Source organism: Colossoma macropomum, unplaced genomic scaffold, assembly GCF_904425465.1.
Source record: "Colossoma macropomum unplaced genomic scaffold, Colossoma_macropomum, whole genome shotgun sequence".
NCBI lineage: Eukaryota > Metazoa > Chordata > Actinopteri > Characiformes > Serrasalmidae > Colossoma > Colossoma macropomum.
In genome coordinates this window covers 6,551,095-6,575,522 of record NW_023494785.1, presented here as the reverse complement: position 1 = coordinate 6,575,522, position 24,428 = coordinate 6,551,095, and the positions used below count along the sequence as shown (strand labels likewise).

Below are 24,428 nucleotides of genomic sequence, written 5' to 3'. Positions count from 1 at the left end.
CTGTGCATATTAATATCCAGCAGAAGATTTGAACGAAACGCTCTGCTTTCAGCCTCTCTGCAGTAAACAAAGTCTCTGCTCACTACAGTGAAAAAAGTGATGCACTGAATTTACGTGATTTAAATATGTGCATCATTTTCATATTCATAACATCTGTTACATCACTAGTACTTCCAAAGTAGAAGACCAAACTGGGTTGATGAAATATATTTTGTTCAGGCGGAAATGATGCACACATTTAAAGGAGAACTCCTTGTCTGCATTATTCAGCTACTGAGATGTGAAGTCATTCAGAGTGGTTTGATATGAAATAGTTCACTGTAGAGAAACAGAGCCACTCAGATTTCTTTACAGTGGTGGTGATAGGAACCAGGAATCATAAACATAGCCATTTACTATCTCAAACCACCAGTGGATGTACATGTTATGTTGATAGTGGTAGAATAGTGGAAAGTCTGAAAAATGATGGGCCTCATTCACCAATATCGTCCTACGTTTTTTCTTAAATGCGTTCTTGAGAAAAGCTCTAAGAAAAAGTCTTCTTTAGATTCATGACGTGTTCTTAAAGCGTAGAACTGTTCTCACCTTTGTGCTCGAGTGTGTGTAGATTCTGTTCTTACCCAAAAACAAATCCCAGATAAGTAAACACTGGTGAATATCAGAATCTTCGTGAAAGTGGGTTTTAAGAGGAAATTTCTTCTTAAGAAGGGTTGGTGAATGAGGCCCTATACTTTCTTTTAGGACTAGTTTGCCTGTATGTATCCATTCGGCATGAATGGCTTTTAAAAATGCGTTTTAGATTAACTATCGTAAAAGAACGTGTCAGGGAACAGGCAGTGCATTCATATCCATTTCATGTAGTAACTTTCTGTGAGGGAGCTTTTAGAGGCATTAAACACTTCAGACGCCTGGTTCCTATCACCACCACTGTGAACAGTTCTGACTCTAGAATGGAGTACTTCACATTAAACCATGCTGAATGACTTTGTTCACAATTAAATTATGCTGAAATTTTTTAAATCTTGTGGAATTCCACTTTAAACGAAATATATTCAATGCATCACTTTTTTCACTGTACTGCAGAATTTAGATGTTAAGCCTCACATACTCAAACCTTCCGCAAAGATTTATCTTTGTTAGCGTTTCGGGCCCTGAGGCCTTCATCAGAACCTGCTAACATCTTTTTGCTGTAGATAAAATCCTCCAACTCACCGCTGTAGATAAAAACAGTCTGCTTTCTGCTGTCTGGAAACAGACACTGTCTGCTCGAGATACAGCTTCTTTGCTTTTTTGGCTCTGAATAAAGACTTGCTATCAGCTCTAGATGCAGCACTTCTGCTGTCCACTCTGAAAAGAGCTCCTAGAAACTCTGGATATAACGCCGCTGTCTCTAGACAAAACGTTCACTCACAAGAAAACCAGCATGCAGACTTTGAATCAGCAGACATACAACACTACAGTGCTAAAAGAAAACCGCGTACCCCGTGTATTTCCATAAAAAACGTGAAAGCACTCAAATGCTGCCTGTGATTGTAAAGGCAAGAGTTGAGGTAAGCTAAAGTGCTCTCTCTATTATATATCTATATCAATAAAACCTTCTTATATCTATATTGTGGTGACTGGCACTTAGAATGTCAGGTCAAATAGATTCCATATAAAGTTATATATGACCTATTGCGCAGGACAGGAGCAAATAATTCATCACACTCGCACCAAAACACATGTAGTTATATCAGCTATGCTTACGTAGACAGGAGCGGACATGAACACTTTTACAGGGCTCTTGGACCAAGACGTCCACGACATTGCTACAATACTTAAATATGGGTTATATTCACATAGTCTTCTTTTTCGACATATTCATCTATATTAGATTTTGAAAGAGAGGAAAAAAAAAATAGAAAGAACGAAATTACCGTACATTCACAACAAACATTTCATCCGTCTAGGGACATGTGAACGAGAGTGTGCTGCTGCGAGTCTTACAGGTCCTGTCCGAGACGCTCGATTTCTTCAATGAGGAAGTCGATGTCCTCGAAGGTGGCGGCCGGGTTGGAGATGACCATGCGGAAAAAGTTGACCTTGTCTCCCTGCGGCTGGTAACTCACCATGGTCGTCCCGTACTCCATCATCCTGGCTTTGATCGTAGGAGCCACCTGTGAGAAAAGAAGTTGAAGGAAGAGTTTGATCAAAACTTGTTAGTGTGGCAAACATTGACTGGAAATGATTAGAGACCTATTCACATGATGTCATTTGCATAATGCTAAGGTGTTACTAGACCGTTGCTACGGTATCCCAGGTGGTTGCTAAGGTGTTACTAGGCCATTGCTATGGTATCCCAGGTGGTTGCCAAGCTGTTACTAGGTCATTACTATGGATATATATATATATATATATATATATATATATATATATATATATATATATATATATATATATATGTGTGTGTGTGTGTGTGTGTGTGCGTGTGTATATATATATATATATATCAAAAAGTATGTGGACACCTTTACATCGCAACTATGTGTGTGAGTAACTATGTGAGTTGAAGCTCACTTTGTGCACCAGGGCTCAGTCATACTGGAACAGAAAAGGGTTTTCCCAAACTGCTGCCACAAAGTCAGAAGCATAATATTGTCTGAAATGTCTTTATATGTTGTAGCATTAACTTCACCTTTCACTGGCACTAAGGGGCCCAAACCCTGAAAAACAGCCCCAGCCCATTATCCCCCCTCCACCAAACTTTACTGTTGGAACTATGCATTCTGACAGGTAGCATTCTCCTGGTATCCATCAAATCTGGATTTATCCATCAGGCTGCCAAATAGTGAAGCGCAGTAAACCACAAAAACATGATTACACTGCTCCTGAGTCTAGTGGCAGCGTGCTTTATGATTAACACCCACCCCCCCACACGCTTGGCACTGTGCTTAGTGATCTTAGGCTTGTGTGCAGCAGCTCTGCTATGGAAACCCATTTCAGGAAGCTCCCAACACACAGTTCTTTTGCTGATGTTGCTTCCAGAGGCAGTTTGAAACTCGTTAGTGAGTGATTCAGCAGAGGATAGACACTGTGCGCTTCAGCACTCAGGGGCCAACTTTGTGAGTTTGTGTGGTCTACCACTTCATAGCTGAGCTGTTGTTGTTCCCAGACACTTCTGTTTCACAATAATAGCACTTATAGTTGACAGGGGCAGATCTAGCAAGAGAGAAATTTCACAAACTGGCTTGGTGGCAAAGGTGGCATCCTATGACAGTGTCATGTTTAAAGTCGCTGAGCCCATCAGTATGACCCTCTACTGCCAGTGTTTGTCTATGGAGACTGCATGGCTGCGTGCATGAGGTTATACGTCTGTTAGCCATGGGTGTGGCTGAAACACATGAACTCAATAATTAGGAGGAGTGTCCATATAGTTTTGGTTATACAGTGTATATATGCTAGTCTGTATGTAATGTATACGAAGGCAGTGTGAGAGATGTGCTTTGCTTCATTAACATTACATTACATTACATAACATAAATGGCTCTATTTGTGTTGTAGACATCATGACCCCTGGTTCCTATCAGCACTACTGTAAAGAAATCAGTCTGTATGTTGCTCTACAATGAACCATTTCACACCAAACCACTCTGAATGACATCTCCAACACTGATTTATGCAGAGGTTATGAGAAAGAATTTAACAGTGTCTAACAAAGTACAACAAATTCATTTTAAAAATGAAAGAAAAACTTGTTTTCCATTATATCTGTACTGTAAGTTGTATTTGCCACTGATAGGGAAAGTTCTGCTTATTTCCCCCTTCAGTATATGATGGTGATGGTGATGTATGATGATGCTGACTTTATTGATTTCAGGCTGCAGGCTCTTTCTAGGTGCACTGCCCCTCTGGTGTGGCTGGAAACCTGCCGATTACTGGCAGGGACAGCGAGGGAGATGACTAAATTCAGCAGCTGCAGGGCTGACAAGCGCTGTAGCCGCAGAGTAAAGAAGTGATTTAGCAATGAACTGGTGAAAGCAATTTATTCTGTACTGAATTTATTCCATCTCATACTTTTCATGTCACTGCTGCGGCAGGAAGGCCTCCATTTCTGACAGTTTTTTAAGCATTTTAGAGCTTTTGCATTTCACAAAATGAATTCCGACTGTCCTGTTTGTGCACCCTGGGCTTTAAAACTCTGAGACATTAAAAACTATGTTCTCCTGTCTTGAAAAGCTGCTGTTGTTTTTTCCTTTTGACAGCAAACACAAATGTGCTTCTGCCTTTCATATGAGACTCTACTGCAATCCCAGTGTCCCATTTTCCCTGAGTGCTCAACCATTTAACAACCTATTGTTACACTGTAGTGACAAAATTATTATCCTGTTAGAGCAAAAACACACCTAATGCTTTTAAATTCCATTCAATCTCAGCAGATTTGTTGTCCTTTGGTGCTCTAAAGAAGCAGACAATTTCCTGTGCGGTACTCTCTGGGTTAGATGAGATTATTAAGCATTTTGAAAATGACCTCTCCCTTTCTGCCACCACTGTATTTCAATTGTAGCAACTATCACGTTTCATTGTTAAACAAAGCACCGAGTTACAGACTGAAGACTACAAGTCAATAGGTGTCAAATTTAAACCCGATCGTTTTTTTTTAAAACTAAAATATGGCCACTGTCTGAAAAAAAAACCTTGTCTCCATTTTTGTTGTTTTCTTTTATATAATAATTTAAGATTGCTAAATCCTCTTTAAATTACATGTAAATTTCATAATAAATGAAAAAGTACAAAATTACTTTCAAAAAAGTATTGTTACATTAACTTCTATTAAAAGTAAAAGACTTTTTTGCTTCTCCTGTAAAGTTATAATAAATTAATCAATAATTGTTGATTTGCAATGATACGTGAATCTTTTATATGTCAAGTTTTAATACTTCTTTTTAAGCGGTCAGAATAACAGTATTACTATGGTCAGTTTAGCCCTTGCAGCGCCCCCTCTGGTTCAACTCTGCTTTAGGCTGGCATATCTAGCTACTTTTCCATCCACTTATTTATTGACATTTCGGAAAACGCTTGTACAATCGCTTGAGGTGGACACATATGACTGATCAAATGTTTCCGTTTGTGCCTGACCACAGCTACAGAAGGCAGCAGGTGTCAGTGGACAGACAAAGAAATTAAAACGTGCATTAGTACATTAAAACATAAAGCTTACATGGCAAACAAATTAACGGTGCCTGTTGCTGATTAATGGTCATTTTTCCAGGGCCGTTCCTGTTTTACATGAGTCTCCAACTGATCTAAAACTGAGCCATGAAAGTGAACTATGCAGCAAACAGAAGCTGCCTACCAAAGATTTCTCTGTAGGTCTAGTCCACGTTCCTCAGAAGTGTTTTTATGAATGTGACATACACACTTAAAAATGGTGGTTCTTCAAGGGTTCTTTAGTGAAGAAAATGGTTCTAAATAGAACCATGAACATTCAAAGAACGCTTTGCATGATTAAAGTGTTCTTTGCGTCATGTTTTTCAGATTGATGGAGAATGTGCTGGTGTCAAGACTGTAACAATAGAAGAACGCTTTCTGGTGCTTTACAGAACCCTTTTCAAAAAGGTTCCATAAAGAACCATATAAAACACAATCTCCATCAATCTGAAGAGCACTTTCATGAGGCAAAGAACCATTTAATCATGCAAATGGACCTTTGAGTGTTCAAGGTTCTACATAGAACTATTGTTTTCACTAAAGAACCCTTGAAGAACCATCATTTTTAAGGGTGTAGCAAGTTTTATTCTCTGATGAAAATGATTCATTTCAGTTGTTTGCTTGAATGTAATTCGACAGCTGGAATAAAAACCTTCCGATAAGAGACTTTAATTTGCATGATTAAAGGGTTCTTTGCATTGTAAAATTGTTCTTCAGATTGATGAAGAATGTGTTGCAGATGGTTCTATGTAGAACCTTTTTGAAAGTGGTTCTATATAGCATCAAAAAGGGTTCTTCTATTGTTACAAGCTTTACATCGTAGCAATAGAAGAACCCTTTTGGGTGCTATATAGAACTGCTTTCAAAAAGGTTCTACATAGAACCATCTATAGCTCATTCTCCATCAATCTGAAGAACAATTTCATGATGCAAAGAACCCATTAATCATGCAAAGGGCTCTTTGAGTGTTCAGATCAATTTTCTTTACTACAGAACCCTTGAAGACCCATCTTTTTTAAGAGTGTATGAAAACACACACAAACATCATCTTAACCGCTTATCCTTCAGGGTTGCGGCAGGGTGCTGGAGCCTATCCCAGCTGTCATTGGGCGGAAGGCAGGATTGTATGAAAACACAAAAACAAAAATCTACTTTCACTTCACCTGAGCCACTGTAAGGCCCAATCCCATTTCACCCCTCGACCCTACCACTGAGCCCTTAGCCCTCTGTTTTACGCGTTCACGTCTACGGGTAGTGTGTCTCAATTTTTGTTGAAAAAAGAGGGGTAGGGCCAAGTGTTGGGGCTACATGGCCCTCCAAACGGAGGTTTTTCAGAGACACTCCAAACAGAGGGTTACGAGAAAAATAGGAAAACCGGCAAGATGGCTGAACAAGCAACCAAAGAAACCCACAAATATGAGAATTTTCTAGTTAAAAAATTATGATAACCACTGTATTATCTTAGTTTAACGTCATTTCAATGTATTATGGTCGTTTTCTTCATAACAAGCATAAACATCGCTAACAGTATGCTAATGTCTCGGTAGCTAGCTAGCTAACTTTCCCGTTCCACCTTAAATAGTCCAGGAGTTCTGATGCCTGAAGCGCCAGAATGTAACTGCTGCACCATTTAAAGTGGAACAGGAAAATTCAAACAAGAAACTGGTGAATATCTGACTTCAGCTTCATATCACCAAAGAATTAATGGTGGGCAATAATAAATAATTGTCTTATACCCCCTCTTTGAAGGCATATGATCCTAAATGTAACTAAAGCCCAGCAGTGAGGAGCTGAACTTCACCCTCCTCTGCTGTCACTGCAGACTGGCAGGGTCGCCTACAGAGCAGTGCTGGTAGCTGTTAATGAAGTAATGCTCTTTTTATTTGAGGGTCCCATTTCATAGGGAAGATTTCAACCACTACCCCTTGCAACTCAGTTCCAAGGGGTTAGGGTGACACTCGAAAACAAGGGGTAGGGGTAAAAAAGATGTAATGGGATTGGGCCTAAGAGTCAGCATAGGCAGATTATGTGCTCTGTGAGATTTTAGACTAATCATGAGGTTTGGTCTGAATAATAAGCTTTCAATCACATGCTGTTTACACTTTCCTATCCAGTCTGCAGCAGATGAGGTGATGGCCTGAGCACGAGGAGGACCATGAGAAACAAGGAAAGCTTTTCTGTCTAAGAGCAAAGCCTCTGTAACATCCATCTGCCACATCACTGTACACATGCAAGCCTGACTATGTAAACAGAGCTTCCATCACAGAAGAAGTTCAGGATTTTTCAGTGTGCTGCAGAAACACTGATTGAGTTAGGGAGGAGACCTTGGTTCTCTCTTTTATAGCCTTTTCCTTCTAAGCCTTTCTGCACTGCTAATCTTGTCTGGGTGTCCATCTTTTTTCAGAAACGTGGAGTCGTGTTAAAAGCCTGTGTGACTGTGTTACTCCAGCGTCCAGTCTGAGAAACAGGCAGAGCATGACGGCTCTATTTCAGGAGCGCCGTATGGGCAGAGAGAGAATGAGGGTGGTGTTTATATGGCTGACGGCGACGCCATCTGCTTTCTCTAATTGTCCATTAGAGCTCTGCTGCTGTCTGTGGGCGTGCGCCAAGCTGAAAGGCTGCCGTGGAAACAGCTGCTGTCCAATGACAGGAGTTTGTCCTGATCCTGGCCCCTCCCCTCTTCCCTGATGTAGTGTCTACGCTGTGGAAAAAACCTTACCAAGTAATACCATCATAAAGCTACTCAACGTCTGTAATGTTTCTCACTATGAGATTGTTGGAAGAATATAACATGGCTGTTTAACTTAATTATAGACATTTTTGCTTGGTTTAAATCTGGTGAACGGAAAATAATTTGGCTGAATTTTGCTTATTAAACCCTCCTGTCATGTTCAGCTGTAAGGAACAGCAATAACCTTCCTGGGTCAAACTGACCTGATGCATGTTTTGCTGCAATTTTTTTATATGAATGTCTCTCTTGGAGTTGATGGCTGTGACACAATACCCTCATCATCATGATCAGACACAATACCCTCATCATCATGATCAGACACTGTCATTTTCAGACTCTTCCTTCTCTACTTCACTATCCTCGTCAAGGATGTCTCCTCCTGGGCTGGCGGTCATTTTTCTGCTCATATTGCTCATCTTTTTTGACCTCAGAGAGAGTATAGATGCATAATGTTGGTAGAACTACAGGACTACATGTATAGGACATTTGTGTGTAATATAAATATGCAAGGGGGTTGCAAACATGGTCATTTAGTTCCATTTACATGTTCATTACACTAATTAACCCCAGCAGAAAAGGTTTCATCCTCCCAAAATTATTTACAATATTTTTATTGTATTTTTAATCTTTGAAATGGGACAATTTGATCCCCTAACATAACAGGAGGGTTAAAAAACCTTGAAATAGGTAGACTGATCTGCCAATACAACACTTTCACTTTAAATTACTTACAACAAGTAAAAAACATTGACAAATGAGTTAATTAATCTTATTATAAACTTCCAACTATCTCAAAATGAGAAATATTAGATATTTTGACTGGATAAAAGACGACGTCACTTAGCCAGATCATTTTTTTGCAGTGTACTGCTCGCTTTGTATTTACTTCCTACAGAAATATTACGCTACTTATACACTATCTATATAGTGTGTCGGGCATTCTGTGTGTTGAATTCTAAATCTTTCAGTCGTTCCATGATTGCTCTCCAGTTAGTACTACAAAGCAAAAGCAATGTAGCGAATAGTGAATGAGTGAACTATTCTAAACACTGTGTATGATTTTCACAAAATATTTCCTGAAACATCCTGAAGGTGCAGATTTAATTACTGTCCTGTTTTTTTGGGTAAAGTCTAGAACACAGTCTAGCCATACAAAAAGAAAGTTTTTGTTATTGACTTATAAATCAAGTCTATTGATAGTCCAATATCTACGCTGCCAAAACGAATGTATTAAGTAACTTTTCACACTAGATTTTTATTTCACATTCACACAGACGTTTCCCAAAACTGAACTGTGTGAGCACAAACAAAGGCTACGTTCACATTGCTAGCCTCGTTGCTCAAATCCAATTTTTTGCTCAGATCCGATCTCTCTGACACGATGGTTCACACTCGTTTAGGTAAGTGATTCAAATGAGTCATTAATGTGAACGAACCGGTGTCCTGAAATGACCCTCATGAGCACATCCTACTCAGTAACGTCACGTGAATGAATCACGTGCATCATCGGCAAACAGACTAACGAGCAGAACGAGCTTCGCTGAGAAGATCATTAACTATTTAGAGAGACGAAGGAGAAAAAGGTGAGATGAGCTGCTTTTCCACTGTTTACAGGCTTTAACGTCTGTTTGGCGCTGCTGCCATGGTAACGCTGAATGATGGTCACGTGCAGTGGAAAAAAAGCACATGAATTCTGATCTGAGCGTCACATTAAGGTTGCATGGCCACAAATCGGACACATATCTGATCTAGGACCACATATGAAAGTGGCTCAGGTCAGATATGAAAAGATCAGATTTGCGTGTCCACACAGCCCTGAAAACATCAGATCTGAGTCACATTAGGACAAAAAAATCCGATTTGTGCCACTTCAGCCTGGTAATGTGAACGTAAGTCTATTAAAAAAAAGGATATAAAAACTAAATACATGATAGCAAACACTTTACAGGACCACAATTAAAATCTTATAGGAATATAGGATGAGTGACTGAATATATATACACTCTCACACACGCATACAGTTGTATGCAAAATGTTTCTCTCAGAAAAAAACTGTCACTTGGGCAGTGCCCCTCTTGTCACTGGGGTGGGACCCTCAAGGGTACATCTCAGTACCTTTATTCAGGGACCATAACTGAACCATAATCCACTGAAATGATATTTTCTAAGCTGTACTGACTCCACACACCCCGTCTCGTCTCCAGGCTTTTATTTTACTGTTCTGTTTTAAAACATTCGGTTATGAAAAGGTACAAATACGAACTTTTCACCTGGAGAAACTTATTTAAGGTTCACAATCAGACCTTAAAACCACTGTTGTACCTTTGAGGGAACATTTACATTGTTTGTACCTTGATGAACGAAAAATGTACCTGAACAGAACCTTTATTTCTAACAGTGTGGTCAAATGATATTTTGTTAATTTGTCCTCTACAGAGAACATATGCTGTGCAAACGTTATGGCACATTTTATATATATATATATATATATATATATATATATATATATATATATATATATATATATATTTAATTCACCAAATAAATACAAATTGTGCACTAAAATCTGCAGAAACATAGCGGACGGGTTTACTTCACTAAGAAAATCAATAAAACATGTATTTTGACCAGGGCTGTTCAAACTTTTGCATAAGATTGTATTTACTGAAGTACAGAACTGTGCAAAGTGTTAGGCACCTGAGGAAGTGACCAAAAGCGACTTCCTAAAAGTATCTTAGCTTAGATCATCTTAAGATGTAGAAGGACAGTTCAGTGTGTTTTTCTCTCTACCATTTAAGAATAATCTCTGAACTAAGATGCTTTTGGAAATCGCAGCCTGGGTCATTAAGCATTTATTTGCTCAGAAAACACTTGTATTACTATAAATACAAATAAAACAATAAGCAGTAATTTTACACCTCAGTGCGTTTGTTGAACCATTTCCAAAACTCTTTTTGAGGAAGCCTAGTATTATCTGGAGCCGGGGTGTCAAACTCAACCACTAAAAGGGCCATATTAAAAAATCTAAGCAAACCAGTGGGCCAGCTGTGTTTTTATTCTATGACCTGAATGGGCCATTGTTTATTCAAAATATGCCAAAACTGCAAAATGCGCACTGAAAACTTCTTAAAAATAATTCCAAATAAAAATATATTTTTAAGTCGTTTTTTAAACTGCCTATTTGCTTGAACTGGACACGAGGCATCTTTTCTTTTTGTGTAACCGCTGGCTCATAGATTGTTGTTGGGGGAAGGGGGTCAGAACACACACTATCTTGCAGTGCATGCTGGGGACTGTAGTGCATCTAATAAGAATATAAAATTAAGGGCCGAATAGGACTGTGTCACGGGCCTGACTTGGGCCATGGGCCTTGTGTTTGACATATGGGATCTGGAGTTATCATCATGCTAAATGGTGATGAAATTTAACAAATCAACATGACTGCTGGGGGCACTGAGAAGAAATCAAGAGACAAATTTCAAACTAGCTCAAAAGATATGAACTGCTTTTTTCAAAGTAAGATTTTTTTTTGTTACTTTTTACTGTATTTATTTATATTTGGGTTTTTGTTAATGATCAAGCATCGTTTTTACAGGCAAAAATGAATTTATTGCCAAGATAAATGGTTTTAACCTCTTATTGACCAGGATATATTTTGGTTTTTCCATCTGAATTTACATGACCAAATCATAGGGGAAATTATTCAGTAACTGCATGTAAATGTAAATTTTTATTTATTTTATTTTTTTGTAAAAGTTCCCCTCAAAGAAACAGAACATGTGTTCTATGATCATACACATATTGCTATATGCTTACAATTAACTGCTGAAAGCCAAAAATCTTAGACGCTCTTTGTATTATTTTATAAAAATAATTTTTACAGAGCAGATCACTGAAGAGACGCCATCTGTTTATAGTTTATAGCCCAGATTTGTGGAAAAATGGGTCGACTTTCAGCAGACAAAAAATTGAGTTCAGCTTCTTTTATTATAAGGGTTTAAAATTACATCACCCATCTATTTGACTGGAGAGAAGACAGTTACAGCTCTCATATGACCCCCACCTTTAGAATGTAGCTTATGAAATATGAAAGTTATGAAGAATATGACGAAGCGCGTTTTGGAACCACCGGTGGTCTCAAGGAGTTGAAAAGGTTAAACAATGTGCTTAGGGGCCTAAGACTTTTGCAAGGTACTGTAGTTCTAAGAGCGATAACTGATGTGTGGACCCAGACACAAGCCCTTGCTGTTTAAGTGGGTAAAATCTCAGTAAACGTTTAGTACGCTGGAGGAAACTCAATTAAGGGGAAGACCTTGGCGTTCTCTCTTTCTTTCATAAACACTTTCCTTCCGAAACCCTTTTTACACCACTCACCTTGTGCAGACGTTTCATCTTCTCCACTTTGTCCTCCACGTAGCGCAGGCCCGGCGGAAGGTACCAGAAACACACGTTGGTGTGCTGCGGCTGCAAGGACACACACGGATGGTAAGGGTTGAGCAGTTTATCATTTCGACCATAAAACACATACGTCCATCACTCCATTAAGCAGGAAGCTCATTCAGATGCAAACGCGGGCTGGAAAGGGCCTCCGCCAGGGAGCCCATTAAGGCAGAGACTGCGTGATTAGCCTCAGTAGTGACTGGCTGGGTCATAATGAGAATAATTGTCCCTGTCAGTTTTGGAAGCTGCCGTGTAATCTGTTCAATCAAAAGGCCAATTCATGCACAGACAATGCAGCTGGCTGCTCTGGGGTGCACGCATGTATGTGTGTGTGCTGTTAGCAGGTAGCTCATAGAGAGGCGCTGAAGTCCATTATAGCCACTCAGCCCTATTGTCTGTCTCCAGAGGGCAGGAGAGAGGCCTTCTCGCACCAGTGAGAGCGCCCCATTACGCACTAGACTGACTACAGACGCACACAGATGCAGACCAGACTCTATTATTTATCATGGCTGCTGACTACGGGTACAGAAAAGCAGTGAGGCACCGTGATGCATTGATCTGGAGGTGGCAATTCAACTGCATCAGTTTTTTTGATGATAATTGATTAGAATACCATTCAGTGGAACCTGAACGTATTTTCAACCAGTTTGAGTATTTTCAAATGCAAAGAATCCAAAAGAACAGCTTATTGTATTGTTTTACATAAGTGAATAATTTTTATATTGCACCAAATTAATTATAATGGATCATTCTTTCCCACTGCTCTGAAATAAATAACAAATCTAGAAGGGTGGGGGGCATCTGGGGGGCTGGGATAGTAATATATACAGATATCCAAATTATTTCAGTATTTTTTTTCTCTTAATTCAGTATTCAAATCATGCAGAGGAAGTTTATCACATTCATTTGTAATATTACTGAGTGTATTCAATTGTGGTGAATCACTGCTGTCAGAACAAAACCTTGTATCTCCATTTTTGTCATTTTACACTTTTTGACATAATTTGATAATGATAATGTTGTGTGTGAATTTTATGATAAATAGACCAAAGGAAACGGCCCAAAACTACTTGGAAAAAAGTCTGGTTCCATTGACTTACATTAAAAGTAAAGTATGTTTTTTCCTTCTCGTGTAAAGTTACCACTTTGGGGATACCAGGTTTTGTTCTGACAGCAGTGAGAGGTTTATTTACTGAGTATTTGGCACTGAACTATAGAAATGTTGAAACACAAGAAGCTGAAATTGTGCCTCATGTTACATGAAGTGTGCCCTTGTTTATATATAACAAAATAAAATACTGAAAATTGAAAATTGTTCAATTCCGACAAAATATACTTGGGTGGCTGTCAATATATTTGTATGTGGCGACCAAGTATAGTATGGAACAGAATCTGAGATTTTTGATGCATTGAATCGTTTCCCAAAGAACTGGACAGATTTACACCCCTACTACTGACCCATAGCTGACCAAGCATTCTTATTTATACAGTGTCAGCTCCAAAACACTGTGTGGGTTTTTCAGGCCTTCATAAAAACATTATTTCATATAAAGGAAACATTTTTTTTTCCTTTTGTCCTGCTGAGACTAGCAAGAGTATGAGCAGTGCAGTGCCCCAAGCTCATGATGAGGACAGGCTGGTAACAAGAATAATTTACATTTAGATTAGCCTCGACTGCCTCCTCTGTCATTTGCAGGAGAACGCGTTCATGATGAGGAGTAACATGTTTAAAGGCTGCACGTAGCACTGCTGAGGGGCACTGTTTCTCAGAGCCTTTCAGTCTTATTCACACACACATTTATATTTCTACAATAAATAAATCCACAACATGGTAATATGAAATATAAGAACTTGCCTTTCCATCAAACACCATCTCATACCCTTCCCTGTCCTTGATCTTGTTGTAGAGATATTCTGACAGCTCCAGACACTTATCAATTTGAGCTTCAAACCCAATGGTGCCCTGTGGAGAGAGAGAGAGAGAGAGAGAGAGAGAGAGAGAGAGAGAGAGAGAGAGAGAGAGAGAGAGAGAGAGATAGGGAGAGAGAGAGAGAGAGAGAGAGAGAGAGAGAGAGAGAGAGAGAGATAGGGAGGGAGAGAGAGAGAGAGAGAGAGAGACAGACAGAGAGAGATAGGGAGAGAGAGAGAGAGAGAGAGAGAGAGAGATAGGGAGGGAGAGAGATAGAGAGAGAGAGAGAGAGAGACAGAGAGAGATATGGAGAGAGATAGGGAGAGAGAGAGAGAGAGAGAGAGAGAGAGAGATAGGGAGGGAGAGAGAGAGAGAGAGAGAGAGAGAGACAGAGAGAGATAGGGAGAGAGAGAGAGAGAGAGAGAGAGAGAGAGAGAGAGAGAGAGAGAGAGAGAGGAAAGAGAAAAAAGGAGAAAAAACAGAAAGAAAGACAGAGAGAGAGAGACAGGGGGAGTGCAAGAGAGTGATAATAGAGAATGAGAGAGAGGAGAGAAAAGGAGAAAAAAGACAGAAAAAGACAAAGAATGAGAGAGAAAAGAGAGAGAGAGATAAAGACGAAGAACAAGAGAAAGAAGGAGAGAAAAGGAGAAAAATGAGAGAGACAGAAAAAGAGACAGCGAAAGGAGACAAAAAAGAAGAGAAAGAAAAAGAGAGAATGAGAGAGAGAGTTACAGAGAGAATGAAAAGAGAGATAGAGAGGGATGGGGAGAAAGAGTGAAACAGAGAAAAATATAGAAAAAGGCAGAGAGAGGCGAGAGAAAGAGAGAGAGGTACAGACAGGAAGATGGGGAGAAAAAGAGAGAGACAGACAGACAGAGAAAAGAAAGAATAGAGAAAAAGAGAGCGAGATAAAGAGGACAATAGAAGGAAGATATAGAGAGGGAGGAGAGAGGAAGAAAGAGAGGTACAAAGAAAGAAAGAAAGAGAGAGAGAGAGAGAGAGAGAGAGAGAGAGAGAGGGAGGTTGAGTCCAGTTTTACAGTTTGGCCTTTTTTTTCAAAATGGATTACTTGATTGTCAAAATAATCAATAGTTTAATTGATTACTAATGAACTCTATACTGACAGCCCAACATGCAATAAACCTCAACGACATTAGACAATGATAAATAACTGCTCACAGTGGGAAAAACATCAGTGCAAAGCAGAAAGCTTTCGCCTGAGTCACTGCACAGCAGAGGGCAGGTTCAACTGTACAAGCGCAGCTTAAAGTCTGAATCACGCAGACATTTTCACCTGCCTCCCTGAAGTATCAACACACTGACCATCCAGCGACTCAATCAGTCAAACACCCCCACCCACACACACTGCAGCGCTGATGATCACAGATAACCTCCCTGCTCCCCGAAGCCCTCTCCCACAGCCGCAATCAAACGATAAAACAGCAAACTGCTGTGAACCACTTCACACATTTACAGTTTAGCTTCAGTACGTCCATAAAGGGCTGGGCAACATGGCAATATTCATCCTTATTGTGATGAATTATGGCACAATATGGATGTCTGACCATACTGTGGATATCGTCAGTGCTTTGAATAATGACCAACAGCACATTTATTACAACGAGAACATAATTAGTCCTGTTTAACTGGATTCAGTGCAGTGCAGTGAGTGAAACACTGCATAAAATCACTGTATTCAGTTTTTATTGCATTTAATTTCAATGCACTTCTGGTAACTTTTTGTTCTTATCAATCCTCAGAAAAATAGAATATTGTGAACGATATCTTGTATTATGAAAATGTCTTTAAGTACTGTGATATTGTATTTATGCTCCCCCTTACATCCACAGTTTGTAAACAGGCTGTTAATGTGGTAGCTTAGCTTATGATACATAGTTTAAAAATGACAGGCAGGTTTTGTGGTGACAGATCAAAACTAGTCTTGGATTAAGTAATGCTGCAGTCCAGAGCTTAGTTTAGGCTTAAACTGCCTATTGAAAACTGGCTCTTAATGCTGGTTCTCTGAAACTGTTTCCTAGACATTGACTAGTCTAGTCTTGGAGTAAAACTGAAGAGTCTATGGTGAAATTCATATTAGTCTTGACCAGGGGTCGGAAACATGCGGCTCCGGAGTCGCATGCGGCTCTTTTACTGCCCTGTTGGGGCTCCACAGTAGAAATAGATTTGTAGGTAAAAATAAAATAAAATAATCCTCCTTTACAGTAAAATAAAGCTCTGCTGATCGTTCAACACAGTTTTAACAATAAATGGTCTTAAACGTTGGAGTTAATGTAGAACTGCTAATTCACCCTTTAACCCTGAAAATTTGAATACAGATTGCTGGTCACCATAGCAACACAGACAACAAACTTGCCTAGCTGGTAGCTAACGGAAAGGCAAAGAGAAAGATTTAAGGCGAACATCGATAATTTGGAGACGAATGGACTTATTTGCATGTATAATCCGTCCAGCTGGTTTCCTGATACGTTTAATCTGCAACGAGAAACTATCAAACACTAAAAAGTTGTGAGGCTGAAGTCAGTTTCTTGTTCATTAGCTTCTCAGCAGGCACCATTTAAGGTGGAATGGGAATATTCTAATGAGAAGCTGACTTCAGTCTCGTAAAAAATCAAACACTGAGAGACATTTTATGAGAAACTGTTCCACTTTTGGAAAAGTTTCCTGCTGGAGATGTGAGAAAAGCAGCTATATCTGAGCTAAAGCTTAAAGCAGAGTAAACTAAGTCTGCGTTTTCATTCATATTAAATTTGTTAGCCTAGACTAGAACATCAGCACATACAGTGACATATTTACAGCCAAGATGGTAAAATGGACATAAATGTTGTGGCTCCCAAGGTGGTTTGATTTTTGCTGAAAGGACAAAATGGCTCTTCTTAACATTTGGGGTGCTGGCCCCTGTTCTAGGCTTAGGAATGATATTGTTCTAGATAATTGGCCCATACTAATTACTTCAGAAATATGACTATCATTAAATAAAAAGGAAACAAGTTACTCTGTTTAAAAATAAATAAACTAATAGCTTTCTATCCTATGTTCCCCTAAGTCCTGTATCGCTTAACATAATGACAAGCATACATGCAAACAGTGAGATCTCACAAGTTACACATCTGTAGAAAAACTGCACAAACAACTTTATGCAAAAAGTAAAAATAAGAAAAAATACAGAGGTACTGATTGTAGCTATTGAGTTCTATGACCTCTTTTATGGGAAATCCTTACTGTTTGCTCTGAATCCTTTAGGCCAGTGGTTCCCATCTCTGGTTATGGAGGACCCCGTTCAGGGATATCTGGGTGTTTTGCCTGGTGTTTTTTTTTGTTTTTTTTTCATACTTGATATTCAGTGTCTGGTGTGGTTTTAGACACCTGATGCAACAAATCAGCTAATTAACACACCAAAGGTGGAGAAGGGGTTTATGGGTAACTGAGGCTTTTACAGGAGCCAACATGCACATCTCTGAAACTGAAAACAAAGCTGCCACACAAAGGCTAAAAAGCTCAAAGAGGAAAATGGAGCAGCTCACGAAGTGATTAGCCAAGAATGTTAGCTGTGATAAAAAGTGATGCACTGAAAATTCAGCCAAAGAAACATTTCAGTCAAAAAATGTCACTTTTGGTTTTCAGCCAAAAGAGAAAAACCCTTAAAAGATTTTTTTTACTATTTTGTAGTTTTATGCTTAGTATGTTTACTAAAACATATAGATAAAATGGCAAATAAAAAAAACAAACAAGAAACCCCGTCTTTCTTTCCGTTTTCTATTTTTTAGCCATGTGTGTTGTAATTTTAGTTTCAGCCAGGAATTTTCATTTCAGTGCATCACCAATATTTATTTTCTTCCTTTTCTGTACAGTCTGGTTTGGTAAACGCCCCACGTTGCGTGCCTCCTGGCAGACGCCAATGCGGATGCCTACGCACAACACTTACACATGTTCACAGAACTGCAGATGCAGAAGTGTCACTCGGCCCTTGATACGGGTAGAAACAGCAGTGAAAATCACCCCATACCTTGGCTCTCCACATGAGCCACAGCTTGAAGATGTCCACATGGCGCCCGCACTGCAGGGCCTTGTCTCCTGTGTCGTAGGACAGGTCATAGTGCTTGTCTTGCTGGAACAGGTAGCAAGCATGCATCTGGTTGCAGCTTTGCATCAAACCCTGCCAGAAAAGCAACAAGACGAGCAATGATGAGCTCTGACGCTAAGTGTGTAGAGCAGGAGAACCAAAAAAGTTAAACAGGAACATACAATGAAACTGAATCTCACGAAAGTACAGAGAAACACATTCAAAACTCAGCTATGCCCAGGTCTTACAGATCTGTGCTCTGAAGCCAGTTAAGGCTGTACCAAGCCATGGAGGTTTGCTTGTTTGGAGATGTTACACACGCACCTCCTCTCTGACCAGCAATGCAGAACACTGGAGGGGCACAGCCATCATCTTGTGAGGGTTCCAGGTCATGGAGTTCGCCCTAAAACATCCAAACACGGTTATTAACACAAATCATCAAAGTAGTGTTTAGTGGAGTGTGAAACTATATTTATATTAGTGTTTGTGTTTAACTCAGAGTTGTACAATATAATATATCATTTTTTATGATATATTATATGCAAAATTTGTGCTAAATTTTAAGTCTGAACTTTGAAAACTGAAGAAAATGAAAGGCTCATACTACACACTTAAAAACATGGCTCTTCAAGGGTTCTTTAGTAAAGAAAATGGTTCTATATGGAACCATGAACACTCAAAGAATCCTTTAGAATAATTAAACGGTTCTTTGCATCATGAAAGTGTTCTTCAGATTGATGGAGAATGTGTTGTATATGGTGCTATACAGAACCTTTTTGAAAATGGTTCTATATAGCACCAAAAAGGGTTGTTCTATTGTAACAAGTTTGACATAGAACCCTGCTATAGAACCCTATACTCTATATAGAATCCTTTTCAAAAAGGTTCTATATAGAACCATCTACAGCACATTCTCCATCAATCTGAAGAACGCTTTCACGATCACAAGAATCCTTTAATCCTGTAAAGGGTTCTTTGAGTGTTCATAGTTCTATATAGAGAACTATTTTCAAAAAGGTTCTATATAGGACCATCTACAGCACATTCTCCATCAATCTGAAGAATGTTTTCACATTGCAAAGAATCCTTTAATCATGCAAACGGTTCTATATAGAACCTTTTTTGAAAATGGTTCTCTATATATCACCATATATAATGCTTCTATTGTAACAAGCTTGACATTGTAACAATAGAAGAACCCTTTTTGGTGCTATAGAACCTTATATTCTATATAGAACCATATACAACACATTCTCCAACAATCTGAAGAATGCTTTTCAGATGCAAATAACCCTTTAATCATGCAAAGCATTCTTTGAGTGTTCATGGTTCTCTTTAGAACCTTTTTTGTTTTACTAAAGAACCATCTTTTTATAAGTGTAGCTGCTCTGCAATACAATTGTTTTAAGAAAATGTTCTCAGAGGACAAGTGGCCTTTTTCTTGCTACAATCTCTTCTTGTTCCTCAACGTTTCCCTCAAACTCATATTTTTAAATTCTCTCTAATTTCAACTGTCCCACTGGATAGTGCTGTTGTGAGTGAATGGCTAGACTTCTTCCTGCCCAGTAAGTTAAATGAGCACAGCATCATCTGGTGAACTAAAGTAGTAACTGTTCAAAGTTCAAGCCTTTGCTGCTAATACTGTGTAATAATATGCATCTAACTCAAGTTATCAATATTGAATAAATGTTGGATTTTCAATAATATATCATTATCGTTTTATCACTGCACCTATACGGAACAAAGTACAGCAAATTTCTACTTCATTACTACCTTAACTCATTACTACCTTAGATGGAAAGAGCCAGTGAGTTTAGCTTCAAAGTGAGGATAGCTTCACAGTCACAGCCCAGATGCCTATTTTAACAGTCTTTCATGTCATGAGATGAATTATGCGCCGCTTTTGTTCTGATGTTTTGTTATACTAAAAGACTCAGATGTTGAACACATTGCTTGGCCACAGGCAAGGATATCACAGCAGGGGAGAAACTCAACATCAATTATTTGACAGCAAATCAAGCTAGACTTCTCCCTGAGGCAGCAGACCACAGCAATGCACATTTATTCCATATTCATGTGCCATAAAATACAATGTGCATGTCAGGTTCATAATTAATCAAATGCATTCACTTTCAAGGACACCTGCACAGTCCATCACATCCAGAGTCGGTTTTCAGGACACGCCTCAGACTAAATTACACTGTCAATAACACTTGCCCATTGAAAACAATCCCTTACAGTGTAGCATTAGAATTAAGCTTCATCTGGGAAAAAAGACTCGTGCTATATGATTTATGAAATTAACTAGGCGCTAACCTCTCGACTCCATTGAGTTTCCACCTGTGTTTCCTGGACATGAGCAGGCTCCCACCCCAGGCTCCCTGCGGGCAGAAACCCAAGAGTTAACAATAACACTCATGCATAACAAGGCAGCTAAAGTCAGCTCCCTTGTGTGCCACTTCAAGGTCACATTAGACATTATATAGCCTACATTTTCACAGCTTGACACAATTTCTATACAAATTAGTCAAACCCTCTATACGCTTTCCCAGCTTCCTTCCACTTTGTCCAAATGGACAAATAAAATCCAGATTTTTTAATGCAATGGTGCTTAATGATCGCATTGTTTTCTAAAGCTTCTATGTCAGGTAAACTGAAAATCACCTTCTGTATTCAGAAGAAGCTGCTTTATTATGAAAAATAAAGGAAAAAAATGAAAAAGAAACTACACACGCTCCTAACATGGACTTTCCCCAAGTGGAAGTCGCTAGGGGAAGTAAAGAAGGCTTTCATTTTTTGATTTGGGATCAGGCCATTATCTTTTGACAATGCAATTTTGTTATTTATTTCCTGAAATAATCCCATTTAAAACCAAATCCCAGTCCTGATTCCACAGCATGACACTGTTAAACCCACGAGGATGCTTCAGCATTTGCTTGCCCGGATTATTCTGCCCTACGGAGGCAAAGAGCGGCAGCAATGCCAGCAGTGGTGCTGAGAAAAAACAGCTTCAAAATTCTGTTGTTGTCAAGCCAAACGTGTTACAGGTTCAGAGATGATACTGGTGGAAAAATGATAAATTCTTACATGCACTGTGATTCTCTCTTGAAAGATTCTGAATCTGTTTACAGAATGTCAGATTTTTATAGGCTCTGGATTTCCCCTACTGTAACATCAAACTCAAGCACAGTCAGAGACAGTATAAAAAGGAGACTCTGGCACAGGCAAAGTAGGAATCAAATGAAGGACCTCACTAACGCATGTTTGTTTGCAGTTACTATTCTGTGTATAAAAAGCCTGAACAATAACCACGGTAAACCGAAACCGTTGTAAGACCATGGCTTTGTTTAACAAACAGTTCAGGAGACCACTACCTGGCTAACAGGCTAATACATTGGCTAGTAGAGTCAGAGCTATACAGTATACAATATGTGACACAAAAAAAAACCAAAAATCTAATAAACCTTTTAGATGGTAAAATGGGACTTCACAAGCATGCAGAGTGTAGATCATATCAAAATTCAACTTGAATTAATGAGCTGCATCTGCTACGTCATGACAAATATATCACTGCTGTCAGAACAAAACCTCAAATCTCCACTTTTTGTCAGTTTTTTACATAATTTGAAAAGGCCTGTTTCCCTTTACATTGTGCGTAAATTTCACGATGAATGGGCCAAAAGAAACGGCCCAAAATGACTTGGAAAGAAGTCTGGTTCCACTGACTTCCATTAAAAGTAAAGTATGTTTTTTTCCTTCTCCTGTAAAGTTACCATTTTGGAGATACAAGGTTTTGTTCCGACAGCAGCGATATGGAAAAAACCCTACACAAATCAAAAACCAAGAAGCATTTTAGAATCACATTTTGGCCCCCCAAATTGAAATTCTGGTTTTGGATCAGGTGGACAGAGTGTGAAACTAAATTCATATTAGTGTTTAACTCTGTGTTTAACTGAAACAGAGCTGGGAAATATGACCAAAAATCCTTCCATAATATATTATAAGCACTTCTTTGTGCTACATTGAATTTGAATTTGAATCTGAATTTCGAAGTTTAACTAAACTTGAAATTGATCAGCTGCATCTGCTACGTAATGACATATATCGCTGCTGTCAGAACAAAACCTTGTATCTCCAGTTTTTTTTGTTTGTTTTTGAGTTTTTGGTATAATTTGAAAATGCCTGGTTTACTTTGTGCATAAATTTCACAAAATAAATGAAGAAAATCTGGTTCCATTGACTTCCATTAAAAGTACAGTAGGCTTTTACTTCTCCTGTAAAGTTATTATTTTGGAGGTACGAGGTTTTGTTCTGACAGCAGTGATATGAAAAAAATCATAACGCTACAGAAAAAATCATAATGCTTATATTGCACATATATCAGTCAATATCACTTGACTTTCCTGATTACAAGATGTCTGGAAGGACAACAACAGTAATTTGAAGCTGTTCAGTGTTGCCATGGTTACTGCTCTTTGCCCTTGTAGAGCAATGCCCCTAGCCCATCTCTCAGTAAAGGCCTATTCACATCAATCATGATTTTTTCAGCTGAAAAAAGCAGATATAATTTTTAATACAGTGGAACCTTCACACCAAAAAAAGCTTGTTTGTGAAAAGGGTCGCAAACCGATGACAAATTCTGCTGGAAGTTTATTCCAATAAATCTATACGAGTAGAGTGTGACGTTTCATCAGCGCTCTCACAGCGACAAACTATGTAATACAGCAGCGCTATGTACTGTATCTGCTACATGATGCTATCCGACTCCTTTAAGAGCCGATTGGACGGGAAATGTCCTGAAGCTCACTCAGACTCTGTGCTAGCATTGGCTAATCATCAGACTGACTGCAGCCGTTAGGTCAGATGAAAGCAGCCGAGTGTATCCACATTTATCAGACTAAAGCTCCAGACACACTCCGGCTGCTCCCCCGCCGCCCACTGCTGAAGAGCCCACAGGGCACGAGGCACTGCGTCACCAAAAAATGAGGTAATAAGCTATCGTTATTAATCTCATCGGCCCCCAGAGTATAGAACGCACACGCACAGACGTACACTCACACCCACCCACACTCAGGGAAAGTAATAGCTGGTAATTGGTGGCTATTAAATGGAACCATGCCTTGGAGGGGAATTATTTATAGCATACACTGCTTTCCATTCAGAATCGGCAATATGAAACTACATTAACATTTCATATTACTAAAGAGAAAAAACAATGTTTTTCCAGCATATTAAATAGATTTTTAAAGTTGTTTGATTTGGCCCCACCCCCTCAGACAATGGGAGAACACATTTTTAATGCATACAATACAGTCATATGCAAAAGTTTAAACACCTCCTGTTCAAATAACATGTTTTGGTGATTTTATAAGTGAAAATATGTTAACACGCCCTCTAGAGAGAACACAGTTAAATACAGCACATTTCTGATAACTTCAGTTCACAATATCTATTTACTTGCTGAATTTTAAAAAATAAACGTAAAATTTTAAATGTGTTTTTGCTCCCAATATGTTAAATTTAGTAAATAAACAGTAATTGTGCATTAAAATGTGCAGACGTGTTTTCTGCAGAAGTATATTTCTTATTTTCATTTAGACAATAAGGCAGTCGTGGGCTGGAGGTTAGGGAACCAGCCTTGTGACCGGAAGGTCGCCGCTTCAATCCCCTGAGCCGACAGTACCTGACTGAAGTGCCCTTGAGTAAGGCACCTAACCCCCAGCTGCTCCCCGGGCGCTGCGGATAGGGCTGCCCACCGCTTAGGGACTAATAAGGGTCACTTACTTACTTACTTACTTACTTACTTAAAATCAATATTTGTTGATTAGTCATTTGTTCAGGGGCACCCAAACTTTTGCATACAACTGCATTATTTTTATTTCAAATTGCAAACTACATTTTTGAAGCATAAATTTTTGTATAAAATACGTTATAAAATATTATAAAATACATCATTAAATGCTCAATTTGAAAATTATCTACCTTCATTTTTTGTACACTGTTTCTGTCTTTTTGGCCCTTGGCCCACCATAAACACTACCCTTTGGCCCCCCAGTCTTACTGGACCTTAACATCACACT

At 39.0% G+C, this 24,428-nt stretch overlaps 1 protein-coding gene across 1 annotated transcript in view; it reads right to left on the bottom strand.

Annotated features, from left to right (window-relative positions):
• Positions 1–657: 657 nt before the first annotated feature.
• The window catches only part of gad2 (glutamate decarboxylase 2), a 38,940-nt gene continuing 15,169 nt past the window's right edge, over positions 658–24,428 (bottom strand). Inside the window, exons 11-16 of the mRNA XM_036581877.1 lie at positions 20,665–20,729; positions 18,673–18,751; positions 18,292–18,441; positions 14,214–14,321; positions 12,293–12,382; positions 658–2,156 (exon numbers count right to left, since the gene is read on the bottom strand). Coding sequence (XP_036437770.1) covers positions 1,983–2,156; positions 12,293–12,382; positions 14,214–14,321; positions 18,292–18,441; positions 18,673–18,751; positions 20,665–20,729 — 666 coding nt within the window. The 3' untranslated portion in view covers positions 658–1,982. The remainder of the gene's footprint in view (positions 2,157–12,292; positions 12,383–14,213; positions 14,322–18,291; positions 18,442–18,672; positions 18,752–20,664; positions 20,730–24,428) is intronic.